This window comes from Epinephelus lanceolatus, chromosome 13, assembly GCF_041903045.1.
Source record: "Epinephelus lanceolatus isolate andai-2023 chromosome 13, ASM4190304v1, whole genome shotgun sequence".
Lineage (NCBI taxonomy): Eukaryota > Metazoa > Chordata > Actinopteri > Perciformes > Serranidae > Epinephelus > Epinephelus lanceolatus.
The window spans coordinates 22,639,856-22,662,018 of record NC_135746.1 but is presented as its reverse complement, the minus strand read 5'-3'; the positions used below and the strand labels follow the sequence as shown (position 1 = coordinate 22,662,018).

The window sequence follows — 22,163 nt, the reverse complement described above, 5'->3', positions numbered from 1 at the left end:
ATATGTAAATATGAAGAACTCATTCTAAGGTAACAAAAACACAACGATTGTTATTTTCAGGTGATTATAAACTAATGAAAACATAGTTATGGATGATATATTCCATGTCTGCCAATATATCCCAGTAAAGCCTACATACTGGACCTTTAAAAGTTTTTATTGCGAAACATAGCACAGGTTTAAATGCCGTTCCTACTTTGGCACTCCAACCTTGTGGTAATATCAAAAAGACAGCGTAGTAGACACCAGTAAAATTTCAAAAATGGTAGTGGGAGGTTTCAGAAAATTTCAATTTAGATTTTGGAGATTGTCAGTATCCGAATATCATGTAATGTATGACAACTATAAACATAAATATCTTGTAAATGTGTGGTGGGACTGAAGAGGACAGGTACGTTCATCCGATATTGGTGAACTGAGCTTTCCTTAACAGAGTGCTACCTTGCTGCTTCAGTATTTAGGAGATCCTTGTGTAGTTCACTCCCCAGTTTCAATTTGTAACCTCCTGTCGTTTCCTGCCAGTGTTCATTTTCTGAGCTGTAGGTTTGACGAGGGCAGCTACTGTGAATCTACAGCATTTCAATTAGGAGGGATGAGGTGATCATCTCCTTGACAACACCACTTTATAAAGGCAATTTATTATATAGCCGAAAATGTGACTTTTTTTACAAGGAAAGGTCGAGAATCATCTGACAACTGTAGTAATAATTCATAGTGAGTTTGGCTTTAATGCTGGTCATTAGTTTGCTGGGAATAGATGTGATATTGTTAAATGGATTTCCCAGTGATATGTTGTTTCCGTGCTGGAAGGCTCTCGGACCAGCAAAAACCTCTGCCAACGCAGATGGCCATGTTTGTGTTTTGTTTTTGTTTTTGATATTTTGACAAAATACCATATGAATGAAATTCTGTACAGCTGCTGTTTTCGACATAGTGAATGACTCTCCCACCAGTAAAGGGACAGGAGCATCATAACGGGAAATGTACGGGCAAGTTTCTGAGAAAGAGGTAGAAACATAACCTCTTTCCAACCTCATTAGTGTAGTTAATAAAAGTCCTTATGTGCCTTGTGGTGGAGGCATTGCTATTAGAAAGGCCTTACGGCAGCATGAATGAAATGCTCCAATCATGGCTGACCCCAGTGGAGCAGTAATAGGTGATGCTTTTGGGTGCTAGAAATAAATTGCATTGCATTTTCCTGGTTCGTTTTATTTCCCGTGTGAGTTCTGGTTTACATGTCATGTCAGATAGCTCACTGTGCGCGACATGATGGGGGAGGACGGATATTGTGTTGGAGACATTTTGTATCAGTGATTGAAACCTACATTGATTGCAGGGCTTACCTACAGCACTGTGTTGTGGTGAGGGTTGCATCCTTTCTTGGTTATAGTTGATCTGGATTTGTGGTCACTATACTTATGTAAACTATGGGTTTTCTGTGATATTGCAGTTGATTTGAGTAGTGCACTTTTAAGGCATGTCATGTGTTGCCACATCAGAAGAAAACAGAAATAAATGCATAGTTAATACATTGAATGTGGACTTGAAGCAAACATTTTACTGTCATACTGTATGCAAACCAAGAGAGCATGTTATATATGGTACATACAGTGATGCCATGTCATTGCTCTGACAGCGCATAATTCTAAAGCCTCAGTACTCTCAGAAAAATGTCCAATAGGAATAAAAGTCCATTTTTAAAGACAGTGTGTAATCCAAAAAACAAACACCCATTGCTCCGCCCGTTTCTCCAAAAATAATGTACCCACTCCCCCAAACAGAAGCAAATCATAATGCAGAGTGACATCATCGAACCTTCCTACTATGGCGAAGGCATGTCCCACACTATTTTGCCTCTGACCAGGCTGTTCTCATGCACTGTCCGTACATATATCTATGAAAAGTAATACTCAACAGTGTTGTAGCCTGCGTAACCATGAGCCAGTATAACCCACATAATGAGAAAGGCACAAGATCAATGCCCTGATGGGGGTAAAGAAGGTTCAGTCAGTCATAGATTTAACCATTTATTGCAACAAATGGAAATGCAGTTATACTTGGCGCTGATTGCTCCGCTCTTAAGATGCTCCCTGAATCAGACAAGCAGCATGTTAAACCAATACAGGGAGTGCAATGCAGAAAACCCCCCAGGGTGTACAAGGAGTGGGCCCAAAGCAAGACATAATACCCTTTTAACCTTTAAGCCATGTTAGGTCTCTAGATTAGAAAGGTGGAGGCTGGGGTGGAGGAAGCAAAGCTTTGCTAGCTCCAGCAGCAGCAGTGGTGTGTGGCAGCATTAGTGTAGCAGGTATCAGTGAGTACAAAGCCATATTTAAATGGACCGCCTTGTTGTGAGAATGGGCTGTGATTGGTGGGTAACTGATGAGAAGCAATGATCCAATCAGCTAGCTGTCAGCTGGTTACATTTGGGGCGTATGACTTCCATGTCCTGGTTAAACTAATGCAAAGTCCAATAATAAGGCAGGTTAGGGGTAATGGGTCAAGAAAACACAGGACTTTCCTCCAGGAGACTGGTGTTTGGAACCCATTAAAACCAAGTGATGTTTGAGTTATGTCAAGGTATCTCATCACTATGTTTCCTTTCCTAATGCCGGATTTCCACTGGATGCGTGTCCATTGCAGAACGGCAGCGCTGGTTATCCGCTGAGTGCTCCGCCGTCCATCAATACCCACCAGCTGCGTTTGCTGTGCGGAGCGGTGCAGCTCTGCCGGAAGACATCTCGGTGCACTGCCATGATTAATATCTCCTCGTCCATGGTGTCAAGGGGGTAAAATGACGTCTGAAAACCTCTGACCTGTTGACTTCAGGCCTGCCTCTACCCATTATGTCGTTTTCAAGGTGTAGTGCAGGGAAATATGATCTGCCGTGAACACTGTGTATTTTATTTTGAAAATTAACCGGATGTTTTATTTTGTTTCTGTGCACGACTTCCTGCCCCGCACGATCTGCTCTGTGCTGAATTGCTGCGTTGTGCTCCGGCGTCCAGCAAAAAGAGAAGTCCTGTGTATCTGTTGCGGAGGGCTCCGGAATGCCGGAGCTGAGACGGAGCCAGAACGCAACACAGCCACAGCCGATGGAAACACACACACTGACTAGAATTGAATCCTATCGGCTCCGCTGCCGTGCCGGAGCGGAGATGCAACCAACACGCATCTGGTGGAAATAGGCCGTAAACCTAACCTATGTAACTTTACCTCACGTAGTACGTAATGCCATTCGTAGGGCGCTTATTCTTTCACTATCATACTAACTGTTGTATGAGGATATGATGCTTTTACTGTCTAACCTTGATACCCTTACCATAACCTAATGTGCTTCTGTTTGGGATTGTGCCCTCTGAGAAACAGATGTTCGGAACAATCGGTGTTTGTTTTCGGAGTAACAGGCTGACGTACAAATGGGCATTCGGTCCAATGTAACATTTTTTGGACTGTAGGGGTTTTGGAATTATGGGCTGTCTGAACAATGGGCAGTCCCCCACATGGCGCATCTTCCAGACTCAGGTGTTTGAGCTTACAAGGAGCACTTACGTCCTGGATTAAGATGACAAGAGATGAATGGGATAGCATGGTGGCGTTGCAGCTCTCTGTGAAAGGACTCAGCAGGAAGATACTCCTCCCATCAGGCTTTTTTTCTATAACTGTCTTCTCAGCACAGTGAAAGCTTTGATGTTCAGGTATAAACAGAGGACATGTGGAATCTGTGTAGCTATCAGGTCTCGTGAATATAAACAGACACGTAAATTTAAGCTGCATTTGAAGAGATGAACAATTGACACAGTGTTGAAAATGTGTGATGTTTCCTGTGAAACCTGTTCTCCTATTGTTCTGACGGGGGCGTGAATCCCTATGCAACTCCTACCTGCTGTCCTGACCTGTCCTCTGTCCTCTGTCCTCTGTCCTGTCCTGTCCTGTCCTGTCCTGTCCGTCATGCCCTTGGCTGCCTTGGCCCATCCGAGACAGTCACACAGAGACCTGTCACGCAGATGTCCTCCTGAAAGACAGAGGGCGCTGTCTGCTTCACCCGTCAGTCTCTGTGTGCCTCTGTCCCCCTGCTCGACCCGGCTTTGGCTCTGTTAACCCTCTTCTCTTCTCCCCTCCTCTCTCTCTCGCGGCACCAGGCGCGGCTCCCCTCCTGTTCATCCACCCTAAGCATTGCTGAGGTACTCCTGCATGTGTTCTAATGCATCGTTACGGCCGTCATTATGGCATCGGTTTCGACTTCCTCCCTCTCCAACCACACTTCTTACTTCCTGCCTGGAATGATTGCTTCACCCCTTAAACTTCATATCCTTTCCCCTGTGTGTGCGGTGTGTGTGTGTTTGCGTGAGTGTGTGTATGTGCTGTCCTGCCTGCTGTACTCCTGCTGTCTCTCTGTGATTTTTTCCCCCACAATCCTTTCTGTTCCTCCTCACTGTTTTTGTGTGGATGTGGTCTTGTTATGTTTTCTTCTAATTTTTGTCTTGTAGTAAAAATGTCCTGTTGCCCTCACTCTGGTACACGTACTGTATCTAACCCTCGCCTTGATTCCACACTCACACACCCTACAAAATAAACGAACATCCATCACTTGGCATTTTCCTCAACTGCGTTTCAACCTCAGAATTGAAGTTGAAAGATGCTTGAATTATGTATTTGAATGAAAGTGATATTGCCTGCACAAACAAAGTGTGTGTATACACCTCAGTTCCACTAAAAGGGTCTCACATACACACACACACACACACCACACACACACAGCATCTTGTAAAAGAGAAGAGGCCCTGTAAATGTGCTGTAAGCCTTTGCAGCTCTTCTGTGCTTGTTACTCTGGTCAGGCCCCAGTGACTCTGATCTGTAAGTGATAAAGACGTGGCCTCAGTGCAAGGGCGTGGAGCAGCGCTGACACTTGTCCAATGTGATATCGGACTCCATTGATTACCTGTAATTGCACAGTAATGAAATCTGGAGCACAGTTTGGAAGCAGGCTTAAGAAACAGTGTCCATCTCAAAGGTGGTGGGAGTTTAATCTTATTTGTATCAAATTTGTTTTGAGATAATTGACTTACCTTTTCCTGAAGAGAAAATATTCTAAACATCATCTGTTTTTTCAAAAAGAACTGTAATGCAATTACTGCCCTGTATTCATAGACACACTGTAATCAGATTACTGCAGTCGCATTACTTATAATCTGTTTTAGAGCCAATATTTTTAGCCAATTTCATCTTTTGACACATATAGTGATATTGTTATGTGTGTAGCTCATAATTAAATCACAGAAGTACCAAATAAACTTAATATGTTTAAAGGTATACCATGCAGGACTTTAAGTTATGCAGGACATTTTTTAGCCAACACCAGATTCACTCTAGTTTGCATTTATTCAGCGCTGTCTCTCATGGATGCCTGCCTTTTAGTTTGGCACCAGGTCGCTACCTTTCCCTAATCCTGCATAGTATACCTAGAGCTGGCCCCATGTGTAAGAAAACTAAGCGGCTGCTAAGGGCGCTAATGGCCAGCAGAGGGCCCCAAGAGTGCTTAAGGTCCTGATCACACAGAAAGCGTTTTAGCAGCTGGGAGCGGCTTTTTGTAATTGATTTTAATTAGAATGAAGCTCGCAGTTTTTGCATTGCCGAAAGCCACATACTTCTGCGCTCCAGGCGCCTGGTGTGTTTGCTGGAGCTTTCTGAACTCCTCAAGTTAAAAAAAAAATCAGCTCAGAGCCGAAAAACACTCCAAGTCATCCCTTTTTTAGCATCTTTTTTTTCCCATTGTCTAATCAGATGATTTGAGAGGCGGGCCTTCTGTGGTGGTCACGATCAAAGAAACTGTTGGTAGCAATCATTGGACACCCGGAGCTTTACAGCTCGACGATAGACAGCGGGTTGTCAAACTGCCCCCTAGTCATCCTAAAATATGCCTGGAAACAGCCATCATGGAGGCAAAGCTCCTGGACCAACTGGTGGTGCTCCCTGTGATCCACCCTCTTTATTAGATCAGTCTGGTATATGTGCCATCACATATGTTTTGAAATCAGCTTTAATATTGCAAATCTAAATCATAGCAGCAAAAAAAGTCTAAATATTGCCCCTATTTCTCGGAAGTCATTATAATCTAATTACTGTGTTCACGATTTAAAGTTAAACACCAAACAGGCCACTGTAACTAGATTACTGTAGTGCCATTACTGTACTCTGTGTCTCCTCCCAGCATTTGTCAGACAGAGGCCTTGGGTATGGCCAGGGGTCAAGCACTCACATGGGTTCACTTCCTCACTTGCACACACACTGACAGAGAAATGTGTTCACAGTGGCAGCACTCGACTGAAACTGTTGTCAAATCCACTGAACTGGTTCTGTTCCTCATCCATCTTTGGTTTTGTTTAGTTGTTGAGTGTCTTCTAGTCTTTTGCCACATCCTTTTATTTTTTAATTTCCTTTGATGCGATTGCAGAGTGTGTGTAAGGTTAGTACGGGCATAGTCCTGGGATGTGTGTGTGTGTGTGTGTGTGTGTGTGTGTGTGTGTGTGTGTATGTGTGCAAAATATGGAGACAATGTGAGCAACTGTGTTTTAAAAGCACAACTAACTGACATGTTGTGTTGATCAGAGTGGGTGTGCATGCCTGTTGTCTGCACCTGTGTGAGAGTGTGTGTGGCACGAAGGTGAGTGACTATCCTGTGGCTTCCCCCAGGCCTCACGGAGAGAATTCAGGGCTCACCTGGATGAGGTCATCACGCTCAAGTCAAGGTACTCTACCTTGGACCAGGTAAACCCGCTAACCTTCTACCAACCTCTTATCTACCGGCATGCAGGCCACTGGCATCCCACATAGCACCTCACCACACTAGTGACACACAACAACACACATGTACACAGGCAGGGAGAGGCATACTGAACATTGTAGACCAGACTGCACTGGGCAACCCCCTTTGCTATAGCATGTAGCCTTGGAACACGTTATGGAAGGTTATGTTGATACTTGAAGGACAACCAATACACAGTATGTGGTGGCTTCTGTTTAGCTGTAGTGGGAGATATACAAGAAACAAAAATCCAGGAAAGGAAAGATATCACAGTTTGAAAGATCAAAGCAGGTTGATATTGATAGAATAGAGTCCATATACATGTGGTATTACCCTGTGCTCTGTGTCTGGATATCTTAAAGTCATACATGAACACACAAACAACACGCTTTGAATATTTAACACTAGAGATTTTTGTCTATGCTGTATAATCATTGCTCCTTTAACTGGTTTGAGGTGGGCAGGGCTCAGCTTGTAAAAAGGGAAAAGGTTTTGGGGTTGTTTGCCATATGTTAGCCTGGCTCACAGGATGTACAGTAGACTGTGGGTATAAAGCCTGTCATTGGCTGCTTATCTCAGACAGTAACATGCTTTCTGTGTGTTACAGTTTTCAAAATCCCCATTGCTTCAACACCAACCTCCGAACTTGAAACCTACACGCTAAAATGTCTTTATATGTTTCATGTGGTGTTTCCTTTTGTGGTGACCTAGCTATTTTAATACAGCACCTGTCTCTCTAGCAAAACAAGTTCCTTCCTGACACTATTTTATGACGGCACCGTTGCTGCTTCTTTAGCTTAACCAAGACGATTGTGATTGGTCTCAAGACATATAAACAATTAGTTTGAAGAAAGGTATTCTTACATCCAACCGTCTTGGATGCAGGTGCGTTGAAAATCTCACTTGAGTCTTTGAACATAAAATCACGCACAGTGCCGCAATCCTGGACCTTCCTCGAGAGTGTTCAACCGTGAACCTGAACACCCATGAACACTCTTGACGAAGATCCAGGTAGACCGATACGTTAGTGTTAGTAATAAATTATGAAGCTGAGCAAGAGCAGTGTGCGGGAATTTCTGTTGGAAGACTCAAGATATATGAACTAAAAAATAAAAGGAAATATGATGGGTTCAGGCTGACCTTTCTCCAGCACTGGCACAGTACGAGATAGGCCTCACTGTGTGAGACTAGGCTTATGTTTGTTGCCAGTACTTGTGTCAAAACACACCCCAACACGTTCTCAAAGAATGGTTCGTACAACAACTTAATTAATGTAAAGTTACAGAGATTAAGTTTAAGCAGTAAAGTTATTGTGGTTAGGTTAAGGAAAAGAAACATGGCGAAGATGTGCCTTGAAAATGCTTCAAAGTTCACACAGTTCCGAACATCCGACTACAGGGGGAAGTCCAGGTTTTTGTGAACCATCCACCAACCAGACCTGCCACCTTACAAGACTGCTCGGGACTGCTTCTTTTTTTTATACTCGTCAGCGCATTGGTCATGTGATCGTAGCCTTTTGAAACACGTGGGATATGTATGAATTTCGGTGCATTACCCTTCATAGGAAAAAAGGAGGGACAGTTTGTGAGATCAGCCTGCACAGCTACACCTGGCAATATAGTCTGGATAAATTTTTAAGTGTTAAACTCCTAATAAATAATAACTTTTCTTCCACTCACTTTAACTTAATTGTTTCGTATTTAGTCAAGAGTGTTTAGTGTAATAATGAAATAAAGTTTAATACCAATTAATGAGTCTTAAAAGGTTAAAGGGCCAATGACACAGAACGCAGCATCGCCGTACTGGTTAGTATTACTCCGGGGGACACGAAGCCAATGAAAAGCTTTTAAAACCTTTAAAGTAACCTGTCCTCTTCCTGCTGTATGAAACTATAGACAACCACTACAAAGGAAAAACACATCAGCAGCAGCATCCCTCTCACTGACCTGAAACATGCTGTGGTCGTTAAAAAGTCCTTCCTAATTCCCATATTGAGATCCGACGATAATGAGGGCCAAATTGAGATAATGAGAATGCTTATTGATACCAGGTCTAAATGCAAAGGCCGGTGAGCCGATACCTTTATCTAGATAATGAATCCAGACACAGATCGCATGCTAATACCAGGTGTTAATGGGGTCTTAGTCTTTGATTTAGCAAACACACACGCACATTTTACACTTCCCCATGTAACAGATTTATACGAGGGGAGGTGTGTAGCGCGTAGAACATTCAAAGATAGGTTTTGGAGTTAGTGTGGTGATACACATGGTAATATAGATGTTATACGTGATTAAAAGTCAAAGAAATACAGCAGCACTTGAGCTGCGGAGGAGTTGCCCTGTGTATCACCACAGTTAGTGGTCAGCAACATTCCTCCCCATTGCCTCTCTCTCTCAGGATCTCCACCAGCACTCATTCTCTCTCAGTCATCACCCATCTGGTCATTTGATGTGGTTTGTGTTATCAGTGGCTGGTGATGTTGTAGTGTTTTGTTCTTGCAGAGTGCGTGAGTGTGTCTGTGTGTGTGTGTGTGTGTGTGTGTGTGTGTGTCTGAATGTGAGCGCGACTGTGTGTGTGTGTGTCTGGATTAACAGATGATCAATGGGGAGCAGCAATTGGGAAGCACAGGAGAAGAGTGCTCTGCAGTCAGTGGAGAGCGAGGAGGCCTTCGCTGAGATACACTTCCTCACCGCTGTGTCACTCCTTCTCTTCCCCGCTGTCGTTTCCCCCTCAGGCTCTTGCCTCTGCTCCCCAGGGAGGAGGACTTGGCTCTGGATTGCCACAGTAGCATTTTGTCCTGCCCTCTACCACTCTGTCGCTATCACTCCGGCGTTTTGTCCTCTGCTCCATCCCTCTCCCTCTCCTGCCCTGTCCCATGGGGCGAGGCGGTTGGAGCCGGTTGAAACGAGCCTCCCTTGCCCTGTCACAACCCTCTCCTCCTCACGGCGGACGGATAAATCTCCCCCTTTTTGCATAATTCGTCTGACAGCTCCTTTGTTTTGTGCTGAGCTCAGCACCGCAGCGGTTGCATCCCATCATTTCCTGGAGCGTCTCTCCAGCCAGCTGGTTATTGGCCCCATCGATTTCCTCCCCCCTCGAGCCACTTGCAGCCCCCCGGAGCCACGTGTCTCGCTGACCTGGCCGCACTCCCTATTCTGTGTCCGTAGACATCACCGCCGCCGCCACCCAGCTCCCTTGCCCATTGATCTTCCTGGCAGATCTCCATGACAACCCATCGTCAAGCTGTTTCCGTGGCGACGACGGGGCTAGCGTGTAGAGTGATTAGTGTTTCTGGCATGGAAGCCATGGTTTTTTGATTTGTGTGTGTGCTTTCCTTCCCAGAATACTGCAATTAAGACAAGTGAGGGTGTCAAGCCCGAATCCTCACACACGCTCACACAGATACGCCAACAACGACTTTATTTCACATATTTTTGCTTCCTGACGGAGTTTCCTGTTGTCTTTGTGCTGGTGTGGATGATGTGTGTGTGTTAACATCTGCATCCCTCATTCGAGCTCATTCTCTTCTCTCACTCGGTCAGTCTCTCACTAGTAACGGGGGGATTGCAGCGGAGGGGTAGATTAGAAAAGAGTGTGAGAGTGTTTGACAGTCTGCTTCTTTGCCTCCCCCCCTCCTCCTCCTACGACACCCCATTCTGCTTCTGCACTCATTCTCCACATCCTCTCCTCACCTCCGAACACACACACACACCCTCCTGTAGCTTCTCCACTGTGTTCATCTCCATCCATGTGCAAACTGTCTCCCCCCATGGCTCTCTGATGGTATGATCTCTTCTACTTAGCTTTTGATTTTCGCCATACTGAGGTCTTGTTTTCCACCAGTGTCAGTCTTAGTGTCATCACTCCACACTGCATCAAGGTTTCTAGCTGTTTCCTAGGTATAGGTGACTGTGTATTTACTGCATTGAACTCAGCTGCAGGACAGATTAATGATACATGACTGTAGAGGCATATGTGAATTGGATCAGGAAGTAGAAAACTTGTGATTCTTGTGGTTTGTCTGTGTGTTTAAAGACGAGCTAGGGAGTGAGGCTCTGATGTAACTGTTCTGCGTTAATCGTGTTTATTTTTTAAACTATTATTATAGATGTCTTTTGCAGTTCTTTTTTAGCAAGGCACACCTTGTACGAAAATGTCCTAGCTGTCGATCGTTAGTTTTCATATCTGCTTTTCAATGTCTGCAAGTTTGATCTGTGTCTTGCTGTAGCTGTATTTAGCTCCCTTAATCCCCACCTTTGTCTTTTTTTTTTCTGTCTCTTTTTTTTTCTCCATCATACCTCCTCTCCCTCTCTCTATACGAGGGCTGTGCAGTTGTGGCACAAATCTCCTAGCAACCGCAGCTGGTGCCATCATGGAGGTCCACTGGAAAATAGGCTGTGTACAATATAATGTCAGAAACAGCAGATTTCATAGCACACATATACCTGCTGCAAGTGTGGTTCATGTAGGTTGGTTTTACCAACATTGTGAGGTGTCTGAAATGGTAGATTTAGCACAGTAAACTGTCATGTCTGTAGTTCTCATCCAGAGTTGTAGCTTAAGAAGGGACAGCTCAGTAAACTTCAACAAACTTATTTTTTCTGAAAGCAGAGTGTTACTCTTATTCTCTAACTACTGTATGCTACATTGCTTCCTCTGAATGTGTTAGCAAGTGCTTAAATCAAAAAGTTTAACATGCTGGTGAGTTCATCCACCTGACAACCCATGCACTACCAGTTTAAAGGGACAGTTCACCCCAAAATCAAAAATACATATTTTTCCTCTAAACTGTGGTTCTGTGTATCGGTCTAGTTTGTTTTGGTGCAAGTTGCCGAGTGTTGGAGATATCTCCAATATAATGGAACTAGATGGCACGATGAGCAGTTTGATGTAGGAACATTTTCTTTCTAATGAACTGCACCCAGGAAGGAAGTGTGTATCTGCTCATGGACAAGAGGCTCACAGTTGCGACAATGGCGTCCTCCTCAGCTGAGCTGTAGTATTAGCCAGCTCCTTGGCGCTAGGTGAGCTAGCATTAGATGCAAGATTTATCGATACAGTTGGGGGTGTTCTTAGGTAGATAGAAAATAGTTCCTACATGAACTGCTCATAGCAAATTCTGTGAATTATCTTGGGTAACAGGGTCATGATTTCTGGAAAGACACAGGCTGTAGAGATGTCTGCCACTTCTAAAAACTCAACAGCAGTGTCTCTTTCCAGGAATCATGACCTGGCTACTCAAGATAATCCACAGACCTTGTTGTGAGCAGTTTCATACAGGAATTATTTTCTTCTTTCTACCAAACTACACCCGCCAGCCATAATACCGCTAGAGCTCTCATCAGGCCCAACCCTACATTTACCTGCACAGTTTCTGTCCAAGCCTGAATCACGACAGCAGTTTTGGACCAGACCCCAATTAATACCTGAATTTCTACTCTTACAGCTTGTAAGTAGTCTGAGTGGGCGGAAGTTTGCTGCAGAGATCAGCCTCTCATTGGGCGGAACGAGCCACCCGCTGAAGTCCCGCCCTACCACCTCCGGTTGTGTAGCAGTTTTCAACCATTTTCAACACGTCCTTTACTAACTTTTGTGGTGTTTGATCTTGCAGGGATGTAGCCATTTTTCTGCCATGGTTCGCGTCCTGTGGGTGATATTTTTGTGGGCATGTTACACCAAAACCTGTTTGCCCCCGGCAATATTTTTGCAAGCGCACCATTGCTGTGGCGCCGCCCAGAATGATTGTGATTGGTTGAAAGAAGTACAAGCAGCCGGGGCGTTTTTTTCTCCAATCTCACAGTGAGAGTCGGCCCAGCCAGACCTTTCTTTTCTTGAGAAAGGTCTGGTGAGCGAGACTAGCTTGTAAGTAATGTTTAATATTAAACATTACTTACAAGCTAAGGGCTAACCTATTTTCTCATTCCACTATTCCTTTTTCCCTTCCTCCTGTTATTTCCATAGCCTGTCGTCGGCTCTGCATCTTGAACGTGACAGGTTCAGCAAAACAGCCTTCGCCACTAAGTGCGTCAGCATTTTCAAGCCCGGGATATTATTGAGAAATTACACCGCATCCCCGCCCACACCTGTCAGTTCGGGCCCAATTGGGCATGAGCAAAGAATCAAAGCTCTAATCTCCATGTAGAAAGAGGTGTGTATCTACTCATGGATGAGAGGCTTCTGCTGGTGACAGTGAGAGATGCAAACATTAAGTGGCCGTGCATGTGCTGCATTTTGTGCCTTCAAATTTATTGTTTTCAATGTAGACGGGCGGCAAGCACACATTCCCCGAGTGCCCATTTTTCAGGGGGAGTTCAGCATGGGCCTCATGTCATGTGATGAGGAACAACCAATCACAGCCAACAGATATCTTTCCTGTCTTCAGTAAATATCAGTCTGTGATAAATATGGAGGAGAAGTTGATCATTTTAGTGCAGGGCTGCCAGAGCTTTACATCTGCCCCATGAGCAATAGGTCTGGAACAAGATCAGGTTTCAGGTAAATAGGCTATGATATGGTGCTGGTTAAGGTTGCTTAGCAACCTCCGATGCAACTTGCCACAGCGCTGTTGAAAGCTGGCAAAGAAAAGGGCACAAGGGCAGCACCCAGGGCCTGTTTTCCAGGCAGTAAAAGACGTGGCATGTGTACGGTCCCTAATGGCGTCCTCCTCAGCTGAGCTTTAATGTTAGCTAGCTCAGTGGTGCTAGGTGAGCTAGCAAGTGATGCATGCTTCCGTCTGCCCAGTGAAACGTTTGGCGGGTGTAGTTTGTAAGAAAGAAAATAGTTAAAGTCAGCTAAAAGTTAGAGGACTTGATGAATTCTGTTGTCTGTTGGTTCCTACATACATTTTGAAAACCAGGTCATAAATATAGAAGTTATATTTCATGAAAGGTGAAGTAGTTTTTCTAAAACACGTGGGCACTGTAGTTTTTTAGAAACATCTACATCAACCAATAGTAAGAAGTCCCCAGCAAGTTACTGTTTGTTTCAGAGTGATTATTTAAGAAAGTCAAGTGGTGTAGTTTAAAATATTGTCAGCTGTTCGTCTTCAGTGTTTCCTAAGAGGAGCTCGTAGGGCCTCCAATATGGCTGCCACAGGTTGCGTTATGCCACCTGATAGCCCGCTGTCTATCTTTTCCTCTTTCTCTCTCTCTCAGTTCTCTCCTTGCTGCTCCCTTCTCCTGCTAGGGTTGCTTGTCGTAGTGGATGCCTGTCTGTCTGTTTGTCCCTTCGTCCGTCTGTCCGTCCGTCTGTCTGTCTGTCTGTCTGACTGTCTTGTCTGCCTGTCTGTAGTGTTGTGGTTGCCGGGACAGATGCACTGATGCCTGTGATTCGATGCTTTATCTCCACTAGCTCCAGTGTAGGTTGGAGGGGCTTAAAGATGATCGCAGGAGGACCTTCAGCTCTCGAGTAACTATCCCGCCCCCACCCCTCCCCCCTTTACCCCTCCCTCCCTCCCTCCTTACCTTTCCCTCACCCTCCTCCCAAGGAGCGCGCTAAACAAACGCCCCGCTCTGTGTCCCCTCCTCTCCGCCCCTCCCTGCTGGCTTGCCTAGCTATCTCTCCAGCTCTCGCTCACTCTCTTTCTCTGTATGTCTCTCTATCTGTCTGTCCCCACTGGTCTCTTTCTTTTCTCTGTCGTTCACTCTCGTCACTCTGTCTCACTATTTCTCTGTCCGGTCTGTTAGGAGTCTTCCTCCCTCCGTCTCCCACGCTCACTTTCTCTGTCTCTCGTCGTTCACTCTCTCTGTCGGTCTCTCTTCCTCTTCTCTCCATCTGTCTGTCCGTCTCTGTTTCTGTCTTTTTCCGGTTAACATGCTCTGCTTTCAGTAGCTCTGTCTGGTGTGCTGGATGTCTGTTAAGTAGATGCCATCAGGCCGCTCAAGTGGTCTTTATTGTTTTTGTTCTGTTCTTCCTGTTTTCCCTCCTTTCTGCTGTGTCTCGGCTCTGTAGTTTAGTGAAGTCTGTCTAGTCCGTGCTTCCTGTTTTTCTTTGTTTTTCTTTTCTTTTTCCGGGCTGTGGGACCACGTCATGCTGATCGTCATCTCTTCCACCCTTCTGTCTCTCTCTGTCTACCTACCTGTATTTTTTTCTATCTCTCAGTCTTTCCATCCCTCCTCCTCCTCCTCCTCTTTCTCCACCATCCCACCCACCTTTGCCCCACCTCCCATCTCTCACCCTCTCACCTCGGCTGTTTGGTGCCCAGTGGTGTCACAGTATTAGCCTCAGTTTATGATGGCGGTGAGGGAGGGGAAGAGGGAGAAAGGGTTGGGTTGCTGGGTGGGTGGGGTAGAGAGAGACCTTCACCTTCACCATGGGTGTTTTGGTTCTCCATACACCACACACTGCCCACACCCTACTTATGTGATAAGGCCAGGTCACAGAGGTTATTGAGATAGACAGGAGTGTGTGAAAGATGTTAGAGCAGACAGAACATTAAGTTATGCCAGTCAACACATCTAAATAAAGGCAGATAGACAGGAGGACAAATGGAGAGCTAAGAACTGCCAAAATACAATCTTTAAAGTTTAAATATCTGCCCTGACTTTCCACAGACTGTAACATTTGGCACCAGAATTGATTTTGGCTAGATTTATACGTCCACTGCACCCAGAGCTACACTGGTGTAGTTGTCTAAAGCAATACTTTGATTCAGTGCCAATCTTGTTGCTTGATAACTTGCAACTTGTGATTCTCCTTCCCTTATTTAGTCGTTCCCTGAGGCTGAGCTTCCCAAAAGCACGCTCATACAGTAGCACAGCATCTCCTCCTAAAAGTGCTGTGTAGCAGCTGTAACATCGATGTATCTGAGCTATGTTACTTTGCTATAAATACCATTAAGAAACAGCCCGATCACCAGGAGGTTAGCAACTTCTAACAGCAGCAGTGAGATCAAAAAAAGGACAACTGGTACGTCCATATGTAACGTCTACTTGGCAGTTTCCACCTGTAGTGTAACCTTCATCATCTGCATTGTACTTGAAATTATGTGCAAAATGATTAGATTTTGAAACTTGTTTCCAGGAAATCTGATCAGATCTGTTTGACAGTATTAAAAAGGATGATGATCTTGGCCGTGTCCCAATTCCACACTGCAGACTCGTTTTAAGCAGGTTTGAGTAGGAGCTGTTGGATGTTCACACTGAAAACATTAGGTGAACTCAAGTCAGTATTCCTTAATCTGCTTGATTATAGCTGTACGTTGATTAATGATATTGTCCCATGATGCATTACACAAAGGAAGAAGTAAAAAAAATAGGAATTATGGATGGTGGTGCCAAGCCCCCAGGAACACCAGCTTCGGAAATATGTGCTTGGTTATTCCAACTTAAAGTCCACTTACCAGCTTGAAGAAAGAGCTGTGGTTGAACTGGTAACAGCTACTGAGCTTACATGTTAATTCATCCCACTGCACGACAACTGGGCTATCTCCGTCCTCTGCTGAAGACTGTATGATGAGGCCTGAAAGCTCAGGAAAAAGCTAGTTGATGGACCTTGAGTTGAGATGGCTTTGTCAAGTAAAAAAAATACTTAGGAAAACAATTAGCTTTCTCTTTCTTAGGTTTAATTGGAGGTGACGTTCTAACATCACAGTTTGATTTCCTTACTGCACTTATTGCATCACTTCCTGTTTGAGCAAAACAGTAAACTACAATGATTTCTGTATATTACACTATTAGTATGTTGTATGGAATTGACCCTTCGCTAAGTCCCACCCCTTGAATGAACACTGGCCAATCATAGTGTAGCTCCATTGACTCTAATGCAGTCATTTCAGATTTCCTTCATTTTCAGGCTGGTTTTGTGGATTTGGAGCTAAATGTTGTGCCTGGGGCACGTTGTGTATTAATGATACTTGTTACCTGGAGAGGTTGGAAAAAGATATACGTTTCTTCCCTGTTCCAAAACCAAAATCAAACCCATCAAACCCTGGAAAGTGTAGGGTTAGCTAGCTAGCTACTGAAGATATAGCCTACTGAATGTATACACATGCTGCTTTTGCTTTTTAATGATTATAACAGTGAAAAAAAGACTGACCCTGCTGTACAGGAACCAGTGAAGGGAAGCAGGGAAACTTTGATGATATTCAACCAGCTGTGTGTCATTGTAGGGTGTTTGGCTGTGACATCACTGGTACATGGACCCAAAGCCAAACACCGTTCATCTGCACACACTGTGATGCCACACAGCTGGTTCAGTATCAGCAAAGTTTCCCTTTATATTCATTGTCTTCTGTGGCGATCAGCAGTGATGTGGTGGTTCACTTTTACACTGTGATCTGTAGCCTATAGTTCAGCTTTAGCTTCTAACTATCTTTGTCTTTTTAACCTGTTGTTGCTGCTGAGTCAGTTTGACATCCTGGATATATCCTTCAAACACAGACTGTAGACCCCTCTGTCTGCTTCTCTCTTAAATGACTTTTTTGTTCTTCCAAATACTTGATATTATGTCTTTAGGGAGTGCAGTTAGTGTTGGCACCTTGCTAAATCTGACAGCTTGACGGACCATTGCAAAGGGGCAAGGCTTAGCAGAGGGTCATTTGGGACATATTTATGGCAGATGCTTGACTATGGCCTAAAGCATAACTTCTCCTTTCTCTGTCCTCCCTGAATCTAATTTTCCCATGTTTTTCTGTCAATGTGCTGCACCCAGTCGGGGCATTTGGCACCGTCAGTAAACTAGAAGTGCTTGTTTTTGCCACTGATAGGCCCAGAGTGGAGGGATGGATTTTTACTAAACAGTAATTTTAGCATGTATTCCACATCTAACTGGGTGAATTAAGGGTTTATTTCAAACAAACCAGAGTTGGTGATTGTTGGAACAGTGGAAAGACAAAACAAGATGGCTTTTGTGAGTTTTATTATTTCCGTCCACTTTAAATGACGTGTTTTCCACGATGATAAAATTGCTCTTTATTTAAATGGGGTCTGGTGGATTTGGTGGTAGCAATTTCGGGGCTGTTTCTGGTTAAACAAAAAGGATCTTACTCTTGAACAAAAAGGTCAGTCTCAGTAGGGATCCTTTCCACAATGTTGTTAACACCAAGAAGAATAATCTGAGCCTGTCAGTGGCAAAAACAAGCATTAAAAGTGGACGTAAATTGACGTTGCGCACATGCCCCAAGTGCTTACATTGCAGCCTTTTTCATGGCTGTCAACTGTAGTGTTCTCTCTCAATACTGAACCAGTTTCAAAAATTGCAGTTTCCATTGAGACACAAAAACATAGGAAAATAGGGTCCAGGTTGAAGAACACCAAAGTTTTCATCCATCATGCTTAGCTTTGGCGAGTGTCGATGTCCTCTTTTTAACTGGAAGAAACAGGGTTAATGGGAAATGTAGCCTTTACTTTGAGAAGCTCTAATATCAGATATAGTGCTGTTTCAATCAATAAGGAAAGATATACAAGGTATACCACTTTTAAATTAGTTCGTTTTCCATTCACTCTCCATTGACAACAGTTAGCTGTAGTCTTAAGATAGTTTTTTGGGAAGCTCAGCCCACCTTTAACCCACCCTGCTCTCCTCCCCACCTTGCAATATAGATAACAGGTAGCAGAGCACTAGTGTAGCTATCACGCAGCATCAGCAATCTCCAGAGAAACCGTCCTGCACCACATCTGAACAGCCACTATCTATACTCGACACTACATTTCCACTACATTTGATGTCACACCGTAGCACAGTTAAAACATCTGTTATGACCTTGTGATACAATATTGTCACTCTGTATTGTTGTTGCCTTTGTCCGTATATTCTTTTCTTAGTGCTTCAGTCTAATAGTGATGTGACATGTCAGTGCATTTATCAGTGTGAATATCACCTGTAATATGACGATGTAGTGTACAGTAAGTGACGATAATGGAAATGCAGGAGATGCAGCCATCTCCCGACAGCAGGACAAAGTGCACAGTGTAGTGTGACACGGCTCTTGCCAATGCTTCTGACTGTTGTATAAACAGCTTCTTCATCTCAAGCATGTCAAAAGAGCAGCCCGGTTTATCTCAAATTACCACTACCTCTGCTCTCTCTTTCCTCTTGCCCTTCGTCTTTCTCTCCCAATCGCCCTCTCCATCTTTAGGTGCAGTCACGATGCAGCAGCAAAGAAAATATCCTAAGATCAAGTGAGTACCAAGTTTCCAATTCAAAGGCACTCTCTCTTCTCTGTGTGTGTCATACATCTATGTGCTCTCGAACACGCATAAATAGATTTTAAATGAGCATATGATGTGACAATGCGAGCGCAGTTTGTGTGTTTGGCTGTGTGTGGCTGCTGTGTTGCACGCCTCTGTGTGTGCGTGGTGTTTTGCCAGAGGTTGTTAAGCCTCATGTTAAGCATCAGAATATGCTGTGGAAGCGTAAGTGTATGTTTAAAGGAGAGAAATTGGGTCAAGGGAAATCAAAGCACAGCGCCTATTCTTCGCTGTGAGGCAGAGAGGCAGAGGAAGAGCGAGGCAGAGGGAGATAAAGAGAGACGGAGAGAGAGAGCAGATTACATATTAGTTACACCTTGCTTTGTTCCTTTTACCTTTGGAATTATTAGAGAGGTATTATTAGACCAACATTGCTGCTATCGAGCACTTCTATCATCCAGCTGGGTTCCACAGCTCCTGCAAACAAACAGGACTTTTTTCCTGCCAATCCCGGCTCACGCTGTTTAAATTGTACACATGTACGCACATGCACTGAAACCCACTGAAATTAATCCAGTTATCTTGGTGACAGTGGTGTGGAAACACATTAGATTACATGTATTTATTTATATAATTGTATGTTTTGCATGTGTCACATCCTGAGGTTTGGAATTCGACCTTTACCGCTGCAGCTTCAAACTCAGCGTGCTTAGCTCAGTATGAATTCCTCAGTAGATTTTTCTCTCCCTTTTTTTTTTTTTTTTTTTTAGGATTTTCTATGGCTCTTTGGCCAAAAGGAAAGTTCTTAAAATACAGTTTTATGTCTCCAGAGATAGTTGGATGGTTCAGTTCCCTGCCTTTGGAGCCACAGAGATGTTTCCACTGTCTCGGGATTGAGTCCCAGCAGAGTTCTCTCCCTCCCCTCTATCTTCCTCTCAACTTTCAAACTGTCTAAATAAAGAATTAAAATGCTAAAAACGGGTAAAGTGGACTCAAGTGTTGTTTTTAATCAGGCTGGGTTCAGCTTAAATTTCAAAGCTTGGGTCTAGAGCTATGTCTGAAATCACTCTCTGTTCTCGAATGTACTTTATTTACTTTACACCATTTGGTTTCAGTATCCGATTTCTGCACATAAGCATATGCATTCTTTAGTCCTAAAAGCTAAGAGTGTTTATAGTGTGTGCATTTGCTTTTGCTAGAACTCCCACACTGCGATTTCTTTGAGGAAAATGACAGAAACAGGACACCACACCTGCTGGTGTTTGCAAAAAACAGTGTAAAACGTCTTAGTTTATTGCCTATTAGTAAACTAAAATATTGTCTGATAATAACTTGCTGCAGTTAATTTTCTATCTTATTATACATGTTGGCCAATAAGCAGCCTAACAACAAATTACAGAAGTAGTATAGAAAAGACAAAGACATTTTTGAGGTAATTCGTAGGCAATGTTGGTCAAATCTGTTTAAAAGCCAATTTTATGTAATCCGCCTGCCCCTCACTGAAATGACCGGAGGCAGGGAGTTATTGCGCAGCAGTTTGAAAGCAGCTGTAGAGCTACACCGTCCTCCAAACAGTGATTTTTCAAAGGCACTAGTATTATGAGAGTCATGGGCAAGCATCAAAACAAGCATCAAAAGCAACCCTCAAATGTATTTTCTTCATTAATAAAGATTTAATATTGTTGTAATATATTATGTTCCTTTTCTTTGTAACCAGCATAACTAAAACAAAGCGCTAGCATGCTGATGTCTCAGGCGTTAACTAGCTAGACAATTAACTTTACAGTGTTATTTCTGATATTTGCACGACAGTCCCGTATTTTGACATTACCATATTTTTATGTCACATCCCCACAGTTTGATGGCACATGATGCCCGAATATACCTAAAGTCCAGCAGCAAAGTTGCAGCACTTGTTACGGCCCCTCTAATATCAGTGTAGACTGGCAGGGTAGGAGCACAGGTTGCTAATGTTAGCTTACAGATCACCGCTAGTGGGCTGGTAAAGGCGCAGTGTTCTTTTTAATTTGCTGACATGTTTGATCGACTGACGGCGTGAAACTTTAGCCCTTCTTACACATAGATTGCACTATAGGACCACTACAAAGTCCAATTTTTATTCTTCCTTTGCATTGTTACACATCATGCAGCCCCAGTGTTTGACTATACACCGCATCGCAGCATCATGCAATCAAAAGAGGCGTGACGGGCGTGATATGTAACACAACAGCGTCGGCCTCTGGTGTGACATATAACATACAGTACAGGCCAAAAGTTTGGACACACCTTCTCATTCAATGCGTTTTCTTTATTTTCATGACTATTTACATTGTAGATTCTCACTGAAGGCATCAAAACTATGAATGAACACGTGGAGTTATGTACTTAACAAAAAAAGGTGAAATAACTGAAAACATGTTTTATATTCTAGTTTCTTCAAAATAGCCACCCTTTGCTCTGATTACTGCTTTGCACACTCTTGGCATTCTCTCGATGAGCTTCAAGAGGTAGTCACCTGAAATGGTTTCCACTTCACAGGTGTGCCTTATCAGGGTTAATTAGTGGAATTTCTTGCTTTATCAATGGGGTTGGGACCATCAGTTGTGTTGTGCAGAAGTCAGGTTAATACACAGCCGACAGCCCTATTGGACAACTGTTAAAATTCATATTATGGCAAGAACCAATGAGCTAACTAAAGAAAAACGAGTGGCCATCATTACTTTAAGAAATGAAGGTCAGTCAGTCCGGAAAATTGCAAAAACTTTAAATGTGTCCCCAAGTGGAGTCGCAAAAACCATCAAGCGCTACAACGAAACTGGCACACATGAGGACCGACCCAGGAAAGGAAGACCAAGAGTCACCTCTGCTTCTGAGGATAAGTTCATCCGAGTCACCAGCCTCAGAAATGGCAAGTTAACAGCAGCTCAGATCAGAGACCAGATGAATGCCACACAGAGTTCTAGCAGCAGACCCATCTCTAGAACAACTGTTAAGAGGAGACTGCGCCAATCAGGCCTTCATGGTCAAATAGCTGCTAGGAAACCACTGCTAAGGAGAGGCAACAAGCAGAAGAGATTTGTTTGGGCCAAGAAACACAAGGAATGGACATTAGACCAGTGGAAATCTGTGCTTTGGTCTGATGAGTCCAAATTTGAGATCTTTGGTTCCAACCGCCGTGTCTTTGTGAGACGCAGAAAAGGTGAACGGATGGATTCCACATGCCTGGT

At 43.8% G+C, this 22,163-nt stretch overlaps 1 protein-coding gene across 9 annotated transcripts in view; it reads left to right on the top strand.

Moving 5' to 3' along the window:
• Positions 1 to 22,163, top strand: part of gphnb (gephyrin b) — a 165,078-nt gene that overhangs the window by 117,929 nt on the left and 24,986 nt on the right. For 2 of the 9 annotated variants that reach the window (XM_033648390.2, XM_033648391.2), the window contains exons 9-12: positions 4,143 to 4,184; positions 6,694 to 6,768; positions 14,159 to 14,215; positions 18,885 to 18,927. In XM_033648390.2, coding sequence (XP_033504281.1) covers positions 4,143 to 4,184; positions 6,694 to 6,768; positions 14,159 to 14,215; positions 18,885 to 18,927 — 217 coding nt within the window. The remainder of the gene's footprint in view (positions 1 to 4,142; positions 4,185 to 6,693; positions 6,769 to 14,158; positions 14,216 to 18,884; positions 18,928 to 22,163) is intronic. The other 7 variants (XM_078173891.1, XM_033648392.2, XM_078173892.1 and 4 more) reach the window with 4 other exon arrangements.